At 35.7% G+C, this 14,007-nt stretch overlaps 1 protein-coding gene across 23 annotated transcripts in view; it reads right to left on the bottom strand.

Moving 5' to 3' along the window:
- Positions 1 to 14,007, bottom strand: part of EIF4G3 (eukaryotic translation initiation factor 4 gamma 3) — a 272,633-nt gene that overhangs the window by 115,401 nt on the left and 143,225 nt on the right. For all 23 annotated transcript variants that reach the window (XM_015557211.1, XM_015557208.1, XM_015557218.1 and 20 more), the window contains 2 exons: positions 9,668 to 9,765; positions 7,065 to 7,187 (listed from right to left, as the gene is read on the bottom strand). In XM_015557211.1, the coding sequence (XP_015412697.1) occupies positions 7,065 to 7,187; positions 9,668 to 9,765 (221 nt within the window). The remainder of the gene's footprint in view (positions 1 to 7,064; positions 7,188 to 9,667; positions 9,766 to 14,007) is intronic.

The following is a 14,007-nucleotide window of genomic DNA, read 5'->3' as shown; positions in this document are numbered from 1 at the left end:
TCAGCCAGAAGCCGTGCTCACGGCTGGGGCTGGTGAGTGCAGCAACGGTGGCAGGAGCTTCTCCTGCCTCTGCAGCAGTGCTAAGGATGTCCGACTGACGGCTTAGGACTGCTTGGGTTTAGGCCCACTTGGGTCTAAGCCGTCAGTCGGACATCCCTTGAGGGCTCCCAAACTACTAGAAGGCACAGGCCAGGCTGAGGACTAGGGACCCTACCCGTGCACAAATTTTGTTCACCAGGCCTCTAGTATTTAATAGTATTATATTGCATATTTAAAAGAAGCTAAGAGAGTAGATATCAGAAGAAAAGAAACTTTCAAAAGAAACTTTTTGTAACTGTGTATGGTTAATGGATATTAACTAGACTTATTCTGGTGATCATTTTGCAATATACAGAAGTCTATCAAATCATTTTGTATGCATGAAGCTAAAATAATGTTATATGTCAATTATATCACAATAAAATTTTTTTTTAAAAAAAGAATAGACAGAGGAGAGGTAACACAGAAGCAAGGATATGAGTAAGGAAGTTACTGTTGTCCAGGGGAGAGGTCAAAGTGGCTTAGAGTACAATAGCAGTGAAGGTGGTAAAGAATGAGTCGGATAGGACTTGCAGATATAATGGTTATAGAAAGTAACATAAAGAGGATTTAAAAATGATATCTCATCTTATGATATGAGCAAGTGGCATGTCAAAGAGATTTCTTTAACATACTTATAAATGTAAAGAATGCTTATAAATCAGAAAATAATCAACTCAGAAAAAAAATAATCTCCCCAAAAGAGATGTGTACAAAAGACATGAATAGATAACTCATACATATACACAAATAACCAGTACACATCAAAATTCTTAACTCCACAAATCAATAAATAAAAATTAAATGGGATTTTTAAAATATCTATCAAATAAGCAATATGTAAGGAAAGGGGTATTTTTGTCTACTGCTAGTGGTAGATTAACTGGTACATTTCTGGAGGGTAGGTTACAACACCATAACCCAAAAATAGGTAAAGTCGTTCGCCACAGTATTGTTTATATTAGTGATAAATAGGAAAGAAAAGAAATACCCATCAATTAAATAGAGTACTTCCAAACAAAGACATATCATGTAGTCTTAAAAATTATAATACCTATAGTCAAACATGAACATTTCTGCATGATCATAGAAAAAAGAAAGGTAGTTACACTAGTAAAATGGCATAAACCCAAATACATTAAATTATAGATATGGATATATGCATATATGTACTAAAAATTGTGTGGGTTAGTCACCAACTAGTAAAAATGATTAACTCTCAGTAAGATTTAGGATTACAATTTCTTTTTTTACTACTCTTATTTTCCAATGAAGATTTATGATTTTTAAACATACAAAATTCATTCCATTTAATTCTAAAAATAATTTTCAACAATAGATAAAAGACTACATATGATAGTTTCTTGAGATCTCTTACAATACTTGTGACCCCCTACAACTATAATCATGGTTGCAAGATGATTACAAGCTGCAATGTTCAATGTAAGACTGGTAGTAAGTGGTAAGAGAGAAATTTTTCTGTCCATGCAAAAATTTGAGTCACACTTTCTTTATAATTAGGATTCAGACTTAGAGTATCTAAAGTAAAATAATACCATTATATTTAATAATAGCACTTTATTGCATAACAGCAAAGGCTTTCACAAAATTTGTTGAAGATTTATGAAAAAACGTAGTTCAAGTAAAAACAAAGAATCATTTAAAAAAAATTTAATGTTATTAATTCTCATAAGTGGATCATTATTGGAATGCCAAAACAACTTAAAACAAACTCACTCCCCTGGCTTCCAAAAGGAGATAAAGTATCTCAAAAGCAACCTTAAGTCAAATTTTGTTTTCTTGTTTAAGAAAATTTCTACAGGTACTGAAGCTGGAGAACATTAGTTTTATTAAAAATTCAAGACAATACCCTTTTGGAGACAGACCTGATGAAATCAACAACCCTACTCTATAATTCTTTAAGGTTTCCAGGTATCAAATTTATAAGAAGCTCTTCAAAGATCTCAGTAACCTGCTGACTTTGAATTTTCCCAAATGACAGGAGAAGCTATAACTTTCCTAAGATGTGCCAGCAATTAAGAGTTTCCAACCTTTTCTCTGCCCCTACACCCTATGGCAGAGGACATTCTCCCAAGTTATAACTGCTTCACTATCAGAGTAATTCTTAACAGAAAAGAATCTTAACAGGAAAGAAAAAAGAACAAAAGGGAGTAGGGAGAGGAAGAAAGGTAGATAGTTCATGAAAAAAATTAAGTGATTTTATGTACAACACCATGCCTTTGGAAGCAGACAATTTTGGAAGCTTTGGCATCATGTACTTATTTTTACCCTACAGGGTTCCATAACAACTTTCAGGCAGCTAGCACATTTCTTAATTTAGAAATATTCTTTGTGCCTAATTGCTAACAACAGACATATAACTGAGAGATTTTTATGCTAATGAAAAGTAAACAAAAATTTCCCCTTCTTTCTCACTTTGATATTTAAGAGCTAAAAGGGAACTATGAGATTACATAGTACAATCACATTATACAAATGAAAAATAGGGGTTTAAAGAGTTTGATGTTCTGGTCCAAGGTTTTAAATGTCAGTGACAGAGTGGAGACCAGCAGGAAGTGTTCTAGAACTCTATGATGTCCATCCAGGCATCAACCACCGTGTGATCATCTTTATAGGCCAGTGGTGGCGAACCTTTTGAACACGGCGTGTCAGCATTTTGAAAAACCCTAACTTAACTCTGGTGCCGTGTCACATATAGAAATTTTTTGACCTTTGCAACCACAGTAAAACAAAGACTTATATTTTTGATATTTATTTTATATATTTAAATGCCATTTAACAAAGAAGAATCAACCAAAAAAATGAGTTCGCGTGTCACCTCTGACACGTGTGTCATAGGTTCGCCATCACTGTTATAGGCACAAGTATACATACACAGTATGTATATTTTTAATATATTTGAGATATAAAATCTCCAGGAGTTATTCTATAGCTCATTTTAAAACCTACAGGAAACCGGACAATTTCAAAATCTTTAGGGCAAAGCAGCAGCAGAATAGCAAAAATCTGTTTCCTCACATATACCCAATGCAGTTTCCCTCAATAACTCTTCTTAGCTTGCATGCTTGCCAAAATCAAACGCATCATCCACTTCTTCAAACATCCTAAGTATACTTCCTGCTGTGTGTTACTCTATAAATCTAGGCATCTAAGCTTGTAGAGTCACCTCTGACCCCTCCCTCTCTCTTACTTCTAGGGGAACCATGCATCCCTGTTTACCTGAATAATACAGCTTTACGTCTGTTATCCCAGCAAAATGATTAATAGCATTTCCATTAATTTCTAAAGTAGTCCAAATTTAGATGATGAATTATATGGTCACTCTTATAATCCCTACTTAGTAACCAATTGCTGAATATTTCTCTAATTGGCATCCCCTCTTTCAACTGACTTTCTAATTTATCACCTGAAATGATAAGTTTCCATGTGCTTTTGCATATGATGTCCCTCTGCCTAATACCCTCTCTCTGTCCATGTGGTGAATACCAATCTGGGAACTCAGATCAAATGGCATCTCTGCTATGAAGCTCCCAGACTTCCAGTCATTCTCTGTGCCTCCTAAAATAACAATAATTGCAATACTGAAACAGGTAATGTTTGAGTGCTCATTATGCCCTTAGCTTAAGCAATTTTACGTATTTGATCTCATTTAATCCTTATAATAACTGTATATGACAGCTTTTATTTTCCTCATTTTTTAAAATGTGGAAGCTAAGACTCTGGAATATTAAGTAACTTGGCTAAAGTTACACAATTAAGTAGTAGGAATGGGACCTGAAACGAAGTATGTCTGATTCTAAGCCAAAGCTTTTAACCTCTCCCCTGTGCTACCTCACCTATACCACCATTACTGTTTCAGTGATCCAACATACGTATTTGAGTCTGTGCTGCAACTCTGTTCCATTTGTCAACTTGGTGCTTTAATCATTCTCTGTATACTAGTATACTTCATAGGAGGACCAGTTATATACTAGTAAGTGTCCTCTGTCTTCCTTAAAGAGACTGCAACAACCTCAATGACAGGGAAAGGCTTTGTTACAGCATATGTATTATGGCTCAAAGCAGGTTATCCATAATGCCAAAAGCATTACAGTATTTACTATTCAAATTCTGATGCAGAGGGTTGTCTCTTTTGCAGTCTTACTAATTAATTATAATTAGGCCAAAATTGGTAAACTAGCAGTTATTAAGTTAAACCCAATTGGTTTTGGGTTTAAACCCTTTGTTGTAAACCCTTTGGCTTCCACAGTGCTATTTATTAGTAGAACTGGTAGCCAACATTTAAAACTTGTAGATTTTTAACATAAATAGAGATTTCTAGCATCTTTTGAAAGACTGAGTTAACATTTTTACACAATATAATAATCAGGCAGTAATGACTGCCTCTCTTAGTAACCAGACATTATCCTTCTATTACTCTATATGCAACACTCTTGATGAATTTCTGGAAATATTTCTAGTGTTTATGTGTCAGTTAGAAAGCTCTTTGTTCATTTTATGAATTTCATGCATTTGGAAAGACAACAGATTGGTAACTGGATTAAATTGCAAGTTAATAAAATAAATGGACACTTCATGACAACATCACACCTCAAAAACTACTACCAACATTATAATCATTGACTGATGGCCTTTATCAAATAAAATATACATTTACTGTGCTTTATAATTACACAAACACATATACTTGTATTCAGATCACACCTCAAAAACTACTACCAACATTATAATCATTGACTGATGGCCTTTATCAAATAAAATATACATTTACTGTGCTTTATAATTACACAAACACATATACTTGTATTCAGAGCACACCTCAAAAACTACTACCAACATTATAATCATTGACTGATGGCATTTATCAAATAAAATATACATTTACTGTGCTTTATAATTACACAAACACATATACTTGTATTCAGATCACACCTCAAAAACTACTACCAACATTATAATCATTGACTGATGGCCTTTATCAAATAAAATATACATTTACTGTGCTTTATAATTACACAAACACATATACTTGTATTCAGGCCTGTGGTCACTGGGGAAAGATAAAGAGCAAAAGAATTTCTGTGGTTAAGGACAGAGGGATAACAGAAAAACATACCAACCCACAGGGAATTAAAATGCACGATATACTAACACATGTTCAAATTGAAAATTTAAATAGAAATCAACAAAAGGTTGTCAACTATAAGGCTTAACAGTAACAATATTTTAATAAATGTGGAAAAATACAGATTAAAATTTAACTGCCCTGAACAACCAAATGTTTGCTATAGTATTCCCCTACCTAACAGAGCACATAAGTAGATAATTTAAATGTGTAAATGCTGCTTGTCCCATGTTTACTTCCACAGACAACATTAAATATAAGGCCGCCTTGATCATTCCAGACTTGAAATATCCCTGGAGAAATAATGGGAAATGGTTAAAAGTCCTATTAACAAACACTAATATGACCTACAATTCACATATCGAGGTGGTTATATATTACACTTACTTAGATGATGGAAGACTAAGACAAATGTCAGGCAGAGACTACCATCATTTATAAGCAAAACATATCATCACACAAAGGCCCACGTGTTCGACTTACTAAAAATTCACAGATTTTCAAGGATCTTTAACACAGACAGGTATTTGTCCTCCCTGCATTGCCCTCCCCCCATGAAGATGGCATTTTATTTATTCTTTTTAATGGAAATTACTGGGATGACACTGGATAATAAAATTATAAAGGTTTCAGGTATACAATTCTATTAATACATCCTCTGTATATTGAGTGTTCACCACCCCAAATCAAGTCTCCTTCCATCAATATATATCCCCCCCACAAACACTAACTTTTCCTTTGGTAATCATCATATTTTTGTCTGGGTCTATGAAGTGGTTTTTTGGTTTATTTGTCATTTTGCTTAATTCCATGTATTCATGAATTTAATTATTAAGAACATTTTCAAGAACGTTTAAAACCTATACTACTAAAGTTAATAGTCTATCATTCCTAATACATTACATTTGATTATCCATATCACTTTTTAGTAAACTGGGCTCTGAGGAATACCTCACCTTACTACACAACCACAAGATGGGGAAGCAAGCAGCCTCTTACTCCTAATAACTTTGGTTTTATGTTTTACATGCTGGGCTTTCGCTTTAGATATTCTGAAGATCTGAAAATCACGCATGTCCTCTGAATGGTTTTAACAAAATTTATTAGTAACCCAGTGAGGAAAACAAAATCCTGTTAAAGTTGGGGGGTTCCATTCTCTGTTGAAGTTTACTAAACTCCAGCTCTTCCTGAGATGTCTTGATTTCTAACAGCAAGACAGTGAACTCTTAAGACCATGATAGCCACTTCTGCAACAGGAGCAAAAAGGTGCTTGAACTAATATAATTTACTAATAACCTCTGTAAATAATTAAAAAAGACATTCTCCACTAAAGAATCGCATTTATGTAGAACTAATAGGGAAGAGATGTGCCTATAATACATCTAACTATGCTCTGAGTAACACAGATAATCATCTCAAACAATACTGTTCAGTACAAATGTTTAAGTTTTCAACCTTACAGTTTGCATTAATGTAGTATGCACCATTTAATTCCTAAGGCTCCATATTTAAAACAAAATACTCATTTAATGATGAAGTTTAAAAGCAGCTCCTTTTTAGTATCATTAGGAAAAGTGGCAGCAGCTATGCTCTGAATGTGAAGACAATACACAGAAACATTATCAATAAAAATTTGTAATTACTGTATAAATATTTGTAAAGAGAAACAATATTTGTAAAAAGAAATAATGATGTTTAAATATCATTTAGATATTCGAGGCTATGAGACAACTGATGGAAATGGAAAGTACAGAAAGCAGCTATAGAAAAAAAAAAAGAATTCAGTTGAGGTTAATGAACACATACATACCATCATCCATCATGGCTCACTCCAACTTACCTGGGGAGGAGTAGGTGTGGATGTGGGTCTCCCAATGGGTGGAGTAGGATTTCTGCTGCCACCTCCAGACATAATCTCTTCTGTTATGTCTTTACCTCCCTGGTTTGGATCCCTAATTCTTATCTATAAGATTACAATAAGACATCATATTTACAGATGGGATGTCTCTGTAGTAGATTTATAGGCATATAATGTATTAAAGGTGCAAAACTGGAAAACTGGTCAAATATCAAAGTTGATAATTACCACATTTGATTTTATTTAAATCACAGAACTATATGGGGTCATTCAGAAAAATTTAAGCCGTTAGCTCTGACATGAACTAATTAAATAACAAACTAAAGGAGACTTAGTTGGCTGAATTTCTAGGCCAAATAAGCAAAGTATTAACATTTATCTTGTAAGCAGTGCCAAATGAGTAATGTTAAAAAAGATAAGAACCATAAAATAGTTTTAAATTATGGAACTTACTCTGCACAACAAAGTCTTAAAGGCTTTAAATAAGCGGTTCTCAACCTGTGGGTCGCGACCCCTTTGGCGGTCGAACGACACTTTCACAGGGGTCACCTAAGACCATCCTGCATATCAGATATTTACATGACAATTCATAACAGTAGCAACATTACAGTTATGAAGTAGCAACGAAAATCATTTTATGGTTGGGTCACAACATGAGGAACTGTATTTAAAGGTCCAGAAGATTGAGAACTACTGCGAAATGGTTCTCTAACAAAATGAAAAATATACATATCCAAGGACTCAGAAATAGGAATTTATGTTATAGATAACCTTACATATGTACTAGAGGCCCAGTGCACAGATATGTGCACCGGTAGGGTCCCTCAGCCTGGCCTGCGCCCTCTCACAATCTAGGACCAATCCGGGACCCCTCGGGGGATGTAGTAGTGAACAAAGCGGCAGGTGGCTGGGGAGGAGCCCGAGCTGATGAAGAACAGAGTAGTTAAGAAATTATGCCATTTCCTTTTAGTTAAATACCAAATAGCCAGTTGAAAGAATGAGATTGACCTACATGTACTGATATGGAATGAACATCAAGATGTACTGATAGGTGAAAAGAGGAAAAATGCAGAACAATATGTATGGCCTTCTTGTTTTAATTTTTTGAAAGGCTACTTATGCTTATATAGATGTCAGTGGACACTGGTTCTACAACAGAGTTGGAGTACCTGGGTGTAGGTCTTCCATCCTGGGACATTGCTAAGACATACAGATTTGTCATTACCTCCAGTGCTTAATGACGGTAGCCCTGGCTTATTGAAAATTTCAAAAAAATCACTAATAAAACCATCTGAATCTCAAAGCTTTTTTGGAAGTAGTTTCTTCAGTAAGATTATGAATATCAGCTATATCTTTCAGGTTTGAAAGCTTGTTTCAAATACAGTTTTAAGTATCACTTCTAATACATCTGTTCTACTTTCTTCTTCAGTAACAACTACTATTACTGTCCTCCAGTTTCACTGTCTCCTTTATTATTTTTCCTGTATTCTGAAAGTGTTCTTCAAGTCCAGCATCTACTATGCTGTTTCAACATTTCCAAAGCACAGTCTCTCAACTTTAGTGTCATGATACACGGGCATGTCCTGTTTATTAGGATGTGTGCACAAGTAATTTGTTTCTGATAATAAAGAACCAAAGTTTTGAACTTCAACTACTCTTTATTAAATGAGTATTTTCAAGAATATTGCTATGATACCATGTCCATCTATCTTAACCGTGTGAATGGGGGAGTCGTTCATAAACATTACCCATTTTGAGTGATCTGATTACATGCCACTCTTCTACAAAATGTTCTGCAATGTGAATTTTTTTTCTTAAGCATGCATTCACATTTTTCTTTTTAATTTAAAATTTTTATTATTGACACTGTTGCAGATGTTCCCCCATTTCCTCCCTTTTGCCACCTCTACCCAGTCCCCTCCCTTTGCCCATCCCACACTATTTGTCTGTGTCCATAGGCTATGCATATATGTTCTTTAACTAATCCCTTCACATTCCTTTATGCAATGTACATTTTATGACTGCACTCTAATTCTCTTGGGCCTGCCTTACTAGGCAGAGGCAAAGCCCCTATAACTTACTAAAAACAATTAGAATACATTTTCTAAATCCTGCTTTCTGTTTCTTAAAATAAATATCTTCCACAGGAAAGATTTTTCTTGTTGACCTTAACATTTTGCTCATTTTATCTTGTGCTATTTTTTCCAATCAGTTCATACTTGTGTGTAGAGATGACTAGGACTACAGTTAAAGGACAATCAGGAATGAGAACTGACCTCAAATTCCTCCCATTTAGTGAGACCTTAGCAGACTAAACCCTCCCAATTCTGAAGCTAGAGGGCATGCTGTCACTTAGCATACCTAACTTGGTGCCTGTTGAAAACTGGTAATAAGCAAATGCTATTTACAACTTCTAGTTAAATGCCCATACAAATCCCCTAAATCTAGTGGTAAGGATATAAAAGAAGAAAAAACGGCAGTCATTTGTGAACTAAGATGAATAGTGATAACAACTGTGAGTAAACTTATTTAACAAGTGAATGGACATTCAATTTAAAATAAGAAAAATTAATAAGGTCTCTTACTGTTTTTTTCTCTCTCTTGGCTGGAGGGGGCTGCTGCTGGGTAGCCACTATGATAGGTGCTGATTGATAAACTGGCTGACTTGGATAAAAAGGTGTTCCTAAAGAATTAGAAAAGAATAAAAGAAGCATTCAGTTATTTTGTCAATTGCTGTAAGACCATTAATGGCACTGCGGTCACTGTATCAACAGTTTAAGCATTCTTCTTATTCATCTCTTCCCACTAGCTTCCCTCCAGCTGTTGAAGTGATCAAGGAATGATTTCCAAATACACACAAACATCTCTCCTTTAGCATCTATATGAAAACAAATAAATAACCAATCCCTGCTGACTGCCACTAGAGTTACCTTTCCAAAAGACTATCTTCCTACAGCACTGTTTTAAAAACTGTATTCTGGAGGCCCATTACCCGCAACAGTGATTCTCAGCAAGGTTTGTCAGAGTGTGTTTTATATGTGGGTTTGATCAGCAACAAGAGAATATATCTGGTCATCTTGGGGGTCTGGAGTGGTCTAATTCTCCCGACTTATGGAGAACCACTGCCATGGAAAGCCAACATTAAGGCTTGGCAAATATCCTACTTTTTTAACTTTCAAAACTTTGACTGTTATTATAATTACTATTAAACCAGAGTGCTTAGAGTAAATGTGGTGATAAAGGGTCAAATATTTTGAAGATGGAACCTACATATTTGCTATTGTATTATATGTGAATGTGACTGAGAAAGAGGTGTCAAAGAAAACTCTCAAGGTTTTTTGTCTTAGCAAATGGAAGAATGAAAGTGCTATATACTGTATGATTTATTAACTTAATAAGATGAAGAAAACTGGAGAAAGAGTAGAGGGAGAGAAATCAAGGTTTGAGTTTGGACATGTAAAGTTTGAGATTCTTTTTTTAAAAAATATATTTTATTGATTTTTTACAGAGAGGAAGGGAGAGGGATAGAGAGTTAGAAACATCCATGAGAGAGTAACATCGATCAGCCGCCTTCTGCACACCCAACACTGGGGATGTGCCCGCAACCAAGGCACATGCCCTTGACCGGAATCGAACCTGGGCCCCTCAGTCCGCAGGCCGACGCTCTATCCACTGAGCCAAATCGGCCAGCAAGTTTGAGATTCTTATTAGACCTTCAAATGGGGTATCAAGTAGGAAGGAAGAGATATAAGTCTGGAGTCAAAAAACAGGTATCATTTTGGAATCAGTATAGTACGAACAACATTTAAACCATGAGGTCATAGGTGTGAAGAAAACCCAGCAAAGACGACGAAAAAGAAAACCAATGCAGTGGCTGAAATTAAGAAAATGATTCAAGCCGAAACCGGTTTGGCTCAGTGGATAGAGCGTCCGCCTGCGGACTGAAGGGTCCCAGGTTCGATTCCGGTCAAGGGCATGTACCTGGGTTGCGCGCACTTCCCCAGTGGGGGACGTGCAGGAGGCAGCTGATCGATGTTTCTAACTTTTTATCTCTATCTCTCTCCTTTCCTCTCTGTAAAAAATCAATACAATATATTTAAAAAAAAAAGAAAATGGTTCAAGAATGGGAAAAGTGTTTAGCTATGTCAAATGGTGCTGAGATAGCAACTAAGATTTAGCAAAGCAGACTTCACTGTTGAGCTTGGCAAAAGTTGTTTGGGTAGGGTTGGTGGCATGCATCCTGATTAGGGTACATTCAACACTGAATGAGATAAAAGAAAATGAAGGAAGTGAGCACAGACAGCTTTTTAAAAAATGTTTTGCTATGATGGGAACGGAAAAACAAGAATATGGAGCAAAAAAAACCACAAAACACCCCAAAAAACAAAACAAAAACCCTTTATTAAAAAAAAAAAAAAGATGAGAACAAAACAGTATACCTGTAAGCTGATTGGACTAATCCAGCAAAGGGAGAAAAAAAGATGATAATGCAGAAAAAACAGAGAAGTGAACTGCTAGAGTAATAACCTTAAATAGGTACATGATGGGATCTAATGCACAAGTGGAAGACTGGCCTTCGGTGGGGGGCATGAATAGTTGGATCATCGTAACAAGAAGGAACGAACTGTATATGAAAAGTAGTTGATACAGGTAAAATCCTTGGTACTTGAGCAAACAGTCAAATAATATCAGCACTATTATCACTCTCATCATGTGACATCATCACCCCTATCCCCACCACTTTGCAGTACCAGAACTTTGCACGTATCACTCAAGCTTGGAGATTCAGATCTGGAAGATATCTAATCAGGGGACATGACTGAGACTTCAATAAGTTTACTGTAAAATGACAAAAAAACAAAACCTTAGCCATCCTTTAGTGTTGAGTAAACTATTCCCAAAGGAGAGCTCAAATAAGCGATTTATGCTACTCTATTACATCACTAGCCCCAAAATGCAGAACACAAAATCCTAATATTGGTTTCAAATGCTGCAAGAGAAGCAATACAATCTGCTCACTTTGCCATATTTTTTAAGCTAAGTGAAATAGGATACAAAAGGTGAACCATCCCTTAAAAAGTTAGATTCTGCTAAATGAAACATTTTGAGTCAACATGACTGAGACAGAGGGCTTCCACATATTATACATGCAGTAAATACCAAATGATTAAACCTGGCAGATCAGTATAATCTCAATATAGTAGGATAAAACACACAAAACAAGGGAAGATGACAAGTGAGGAAAATATGATATGGGAGAGTGAGAAAAAGGAGTGTATATTGGTTTGAAGCAAAGGAGAATGAGACCTTCTACTACTGTAAATTCTCTCTCTCTCTCTTTTTTTTTTCCTTTTTCAACTTCACTGCCACCACTAACCATACATAGCCCTTTGCTCCCAAACCTAATTTTTTCTTCTTGGGCCGTCACACCTTAGGTTGGCTGGAAATGATTTTAATCTCCATGACGTATTTTTCTGATAGAACAGGCATCAAAATATTTAAGAAACACTGATGAGAGCAAACTGAAAAGTAGCATTGAACAAATACTATTTCTGCATTATTTTTCCTCAACATTGCAGAAACACTGCAAGAATTATACTTTCTAAACAGAATTCTATAATTGTGGTTACTGAAATTCAGTGTGGGTAAGAATATTCTTTTCTTTTAAATGTATTTTTATTGATTTCAAAGAGGAAGGGAGAGGGAGAGAGCAATAGAAGCATCAATGATGAGAGAGAATCATTGATTGGCTGCCTTTTGCAACCTGGGAATTTGCCCTGACCAGGAATTAAACTGTGAACTTCTGGTTCATAGGTCGACACTTAACCACTGATCCACATCAGTCGAGCCATAAGAATATTCTTTGAAAATCACTGTTCAATATTTAAACCAAGTAGGGAAATAAAATGTTAGTGTGCTGAGTAAATTGTAAAGCTAAGGATAAAGAACTAAGAAGTCTGGGGAAAACATTATCCAACTCACAAACCCTAGCAGTAGGGCCAGAAGGAACAAGTCTCGGATTTGTTCCAGGCGGCGCAGCCACAGGAAGGTTCCTCTGTCCTAAAAGAGAGGACTCCCTTTTCAGAACGTAGATCTAGGATCCCACCCCCAAACCTACTTTTAACCGGAACCCAAGGTTAGAACAGGAAAAGTGGTAGAGGAAAGGGAGGCATCAAGATCACAAGAATTGGAAATGGAAAAGTAAGAGTAGAAGAGATTCCAAGAAGAGAAAATAGGAAGGGGAATGTTTAGCAGGGGTCCTCAAACTACGGCCCGCGGGCCACATGTGGCCCACCGAAAACATTTATCCGGCCCGCCAGGTGTTTTTGCTGCCGCTGCCTGTCCTGCTTAGCAGCCGACTCATCCCGGGCCGGCAGTGCGCATGTGTGGAATGTCTGAGGGACAGTGAACTGGCCCCCTGTTTAAAAAGTTTGAGGACCTCTGGTTTATGGCTTCTAGACAGCAAGACCAGAACAATTGTCTAAGGTGGTATAGCTGAAGGACCTATAATTGATGAAGTATTGAAAAAGAACTTTAATTTAGAAAAAAGCATATTAACACTAGAAAGACTGAAATTTAGTATATACCTATATTGCCCAAAAGCAGTCAAAATGACTGCATTGTGAAAGAATAACTAATGTGTAAAGAAATTTGTTTAAAATTAATTTTTAATATTTTTTATATTATTTACAGTTATATAACAAGTTATTCGACATTTCTTTCATGAATTTAGGGTGCAAAAGAAATAAAATAAACAACTTATTAGAACAAGTATCACTGCATAAAGATTCGAATAACAAGTACTAGTTTAGCTTATTGAGCAACTGCAACTTATCAAGTATGGACAATTTATCATGTACTTGAATGTTATCATGTGACGGTAATCAAAAAAAAAATTAAAACTGTTATTTCAATACAGAGCTGA

This window comes from Myotis davidii, unplaced genomic scaffold (genome assembly GCF_000327345.1).
Source record: "Myotis davidii unplaced genomic scaffold, ASM32734v1 scaffold149, whole genome shotgun sequence".
Taxonomy (NCBI): domain Eukaryota; kingdom Metazoa; phylum Chordata; class Mammalia; order Chiroptera; family Vespertilionidae; genus Myotis; species Myotis davidii.
This window is presented reverse-complemented; position numbering and strand designations above follow the sequence as displayed.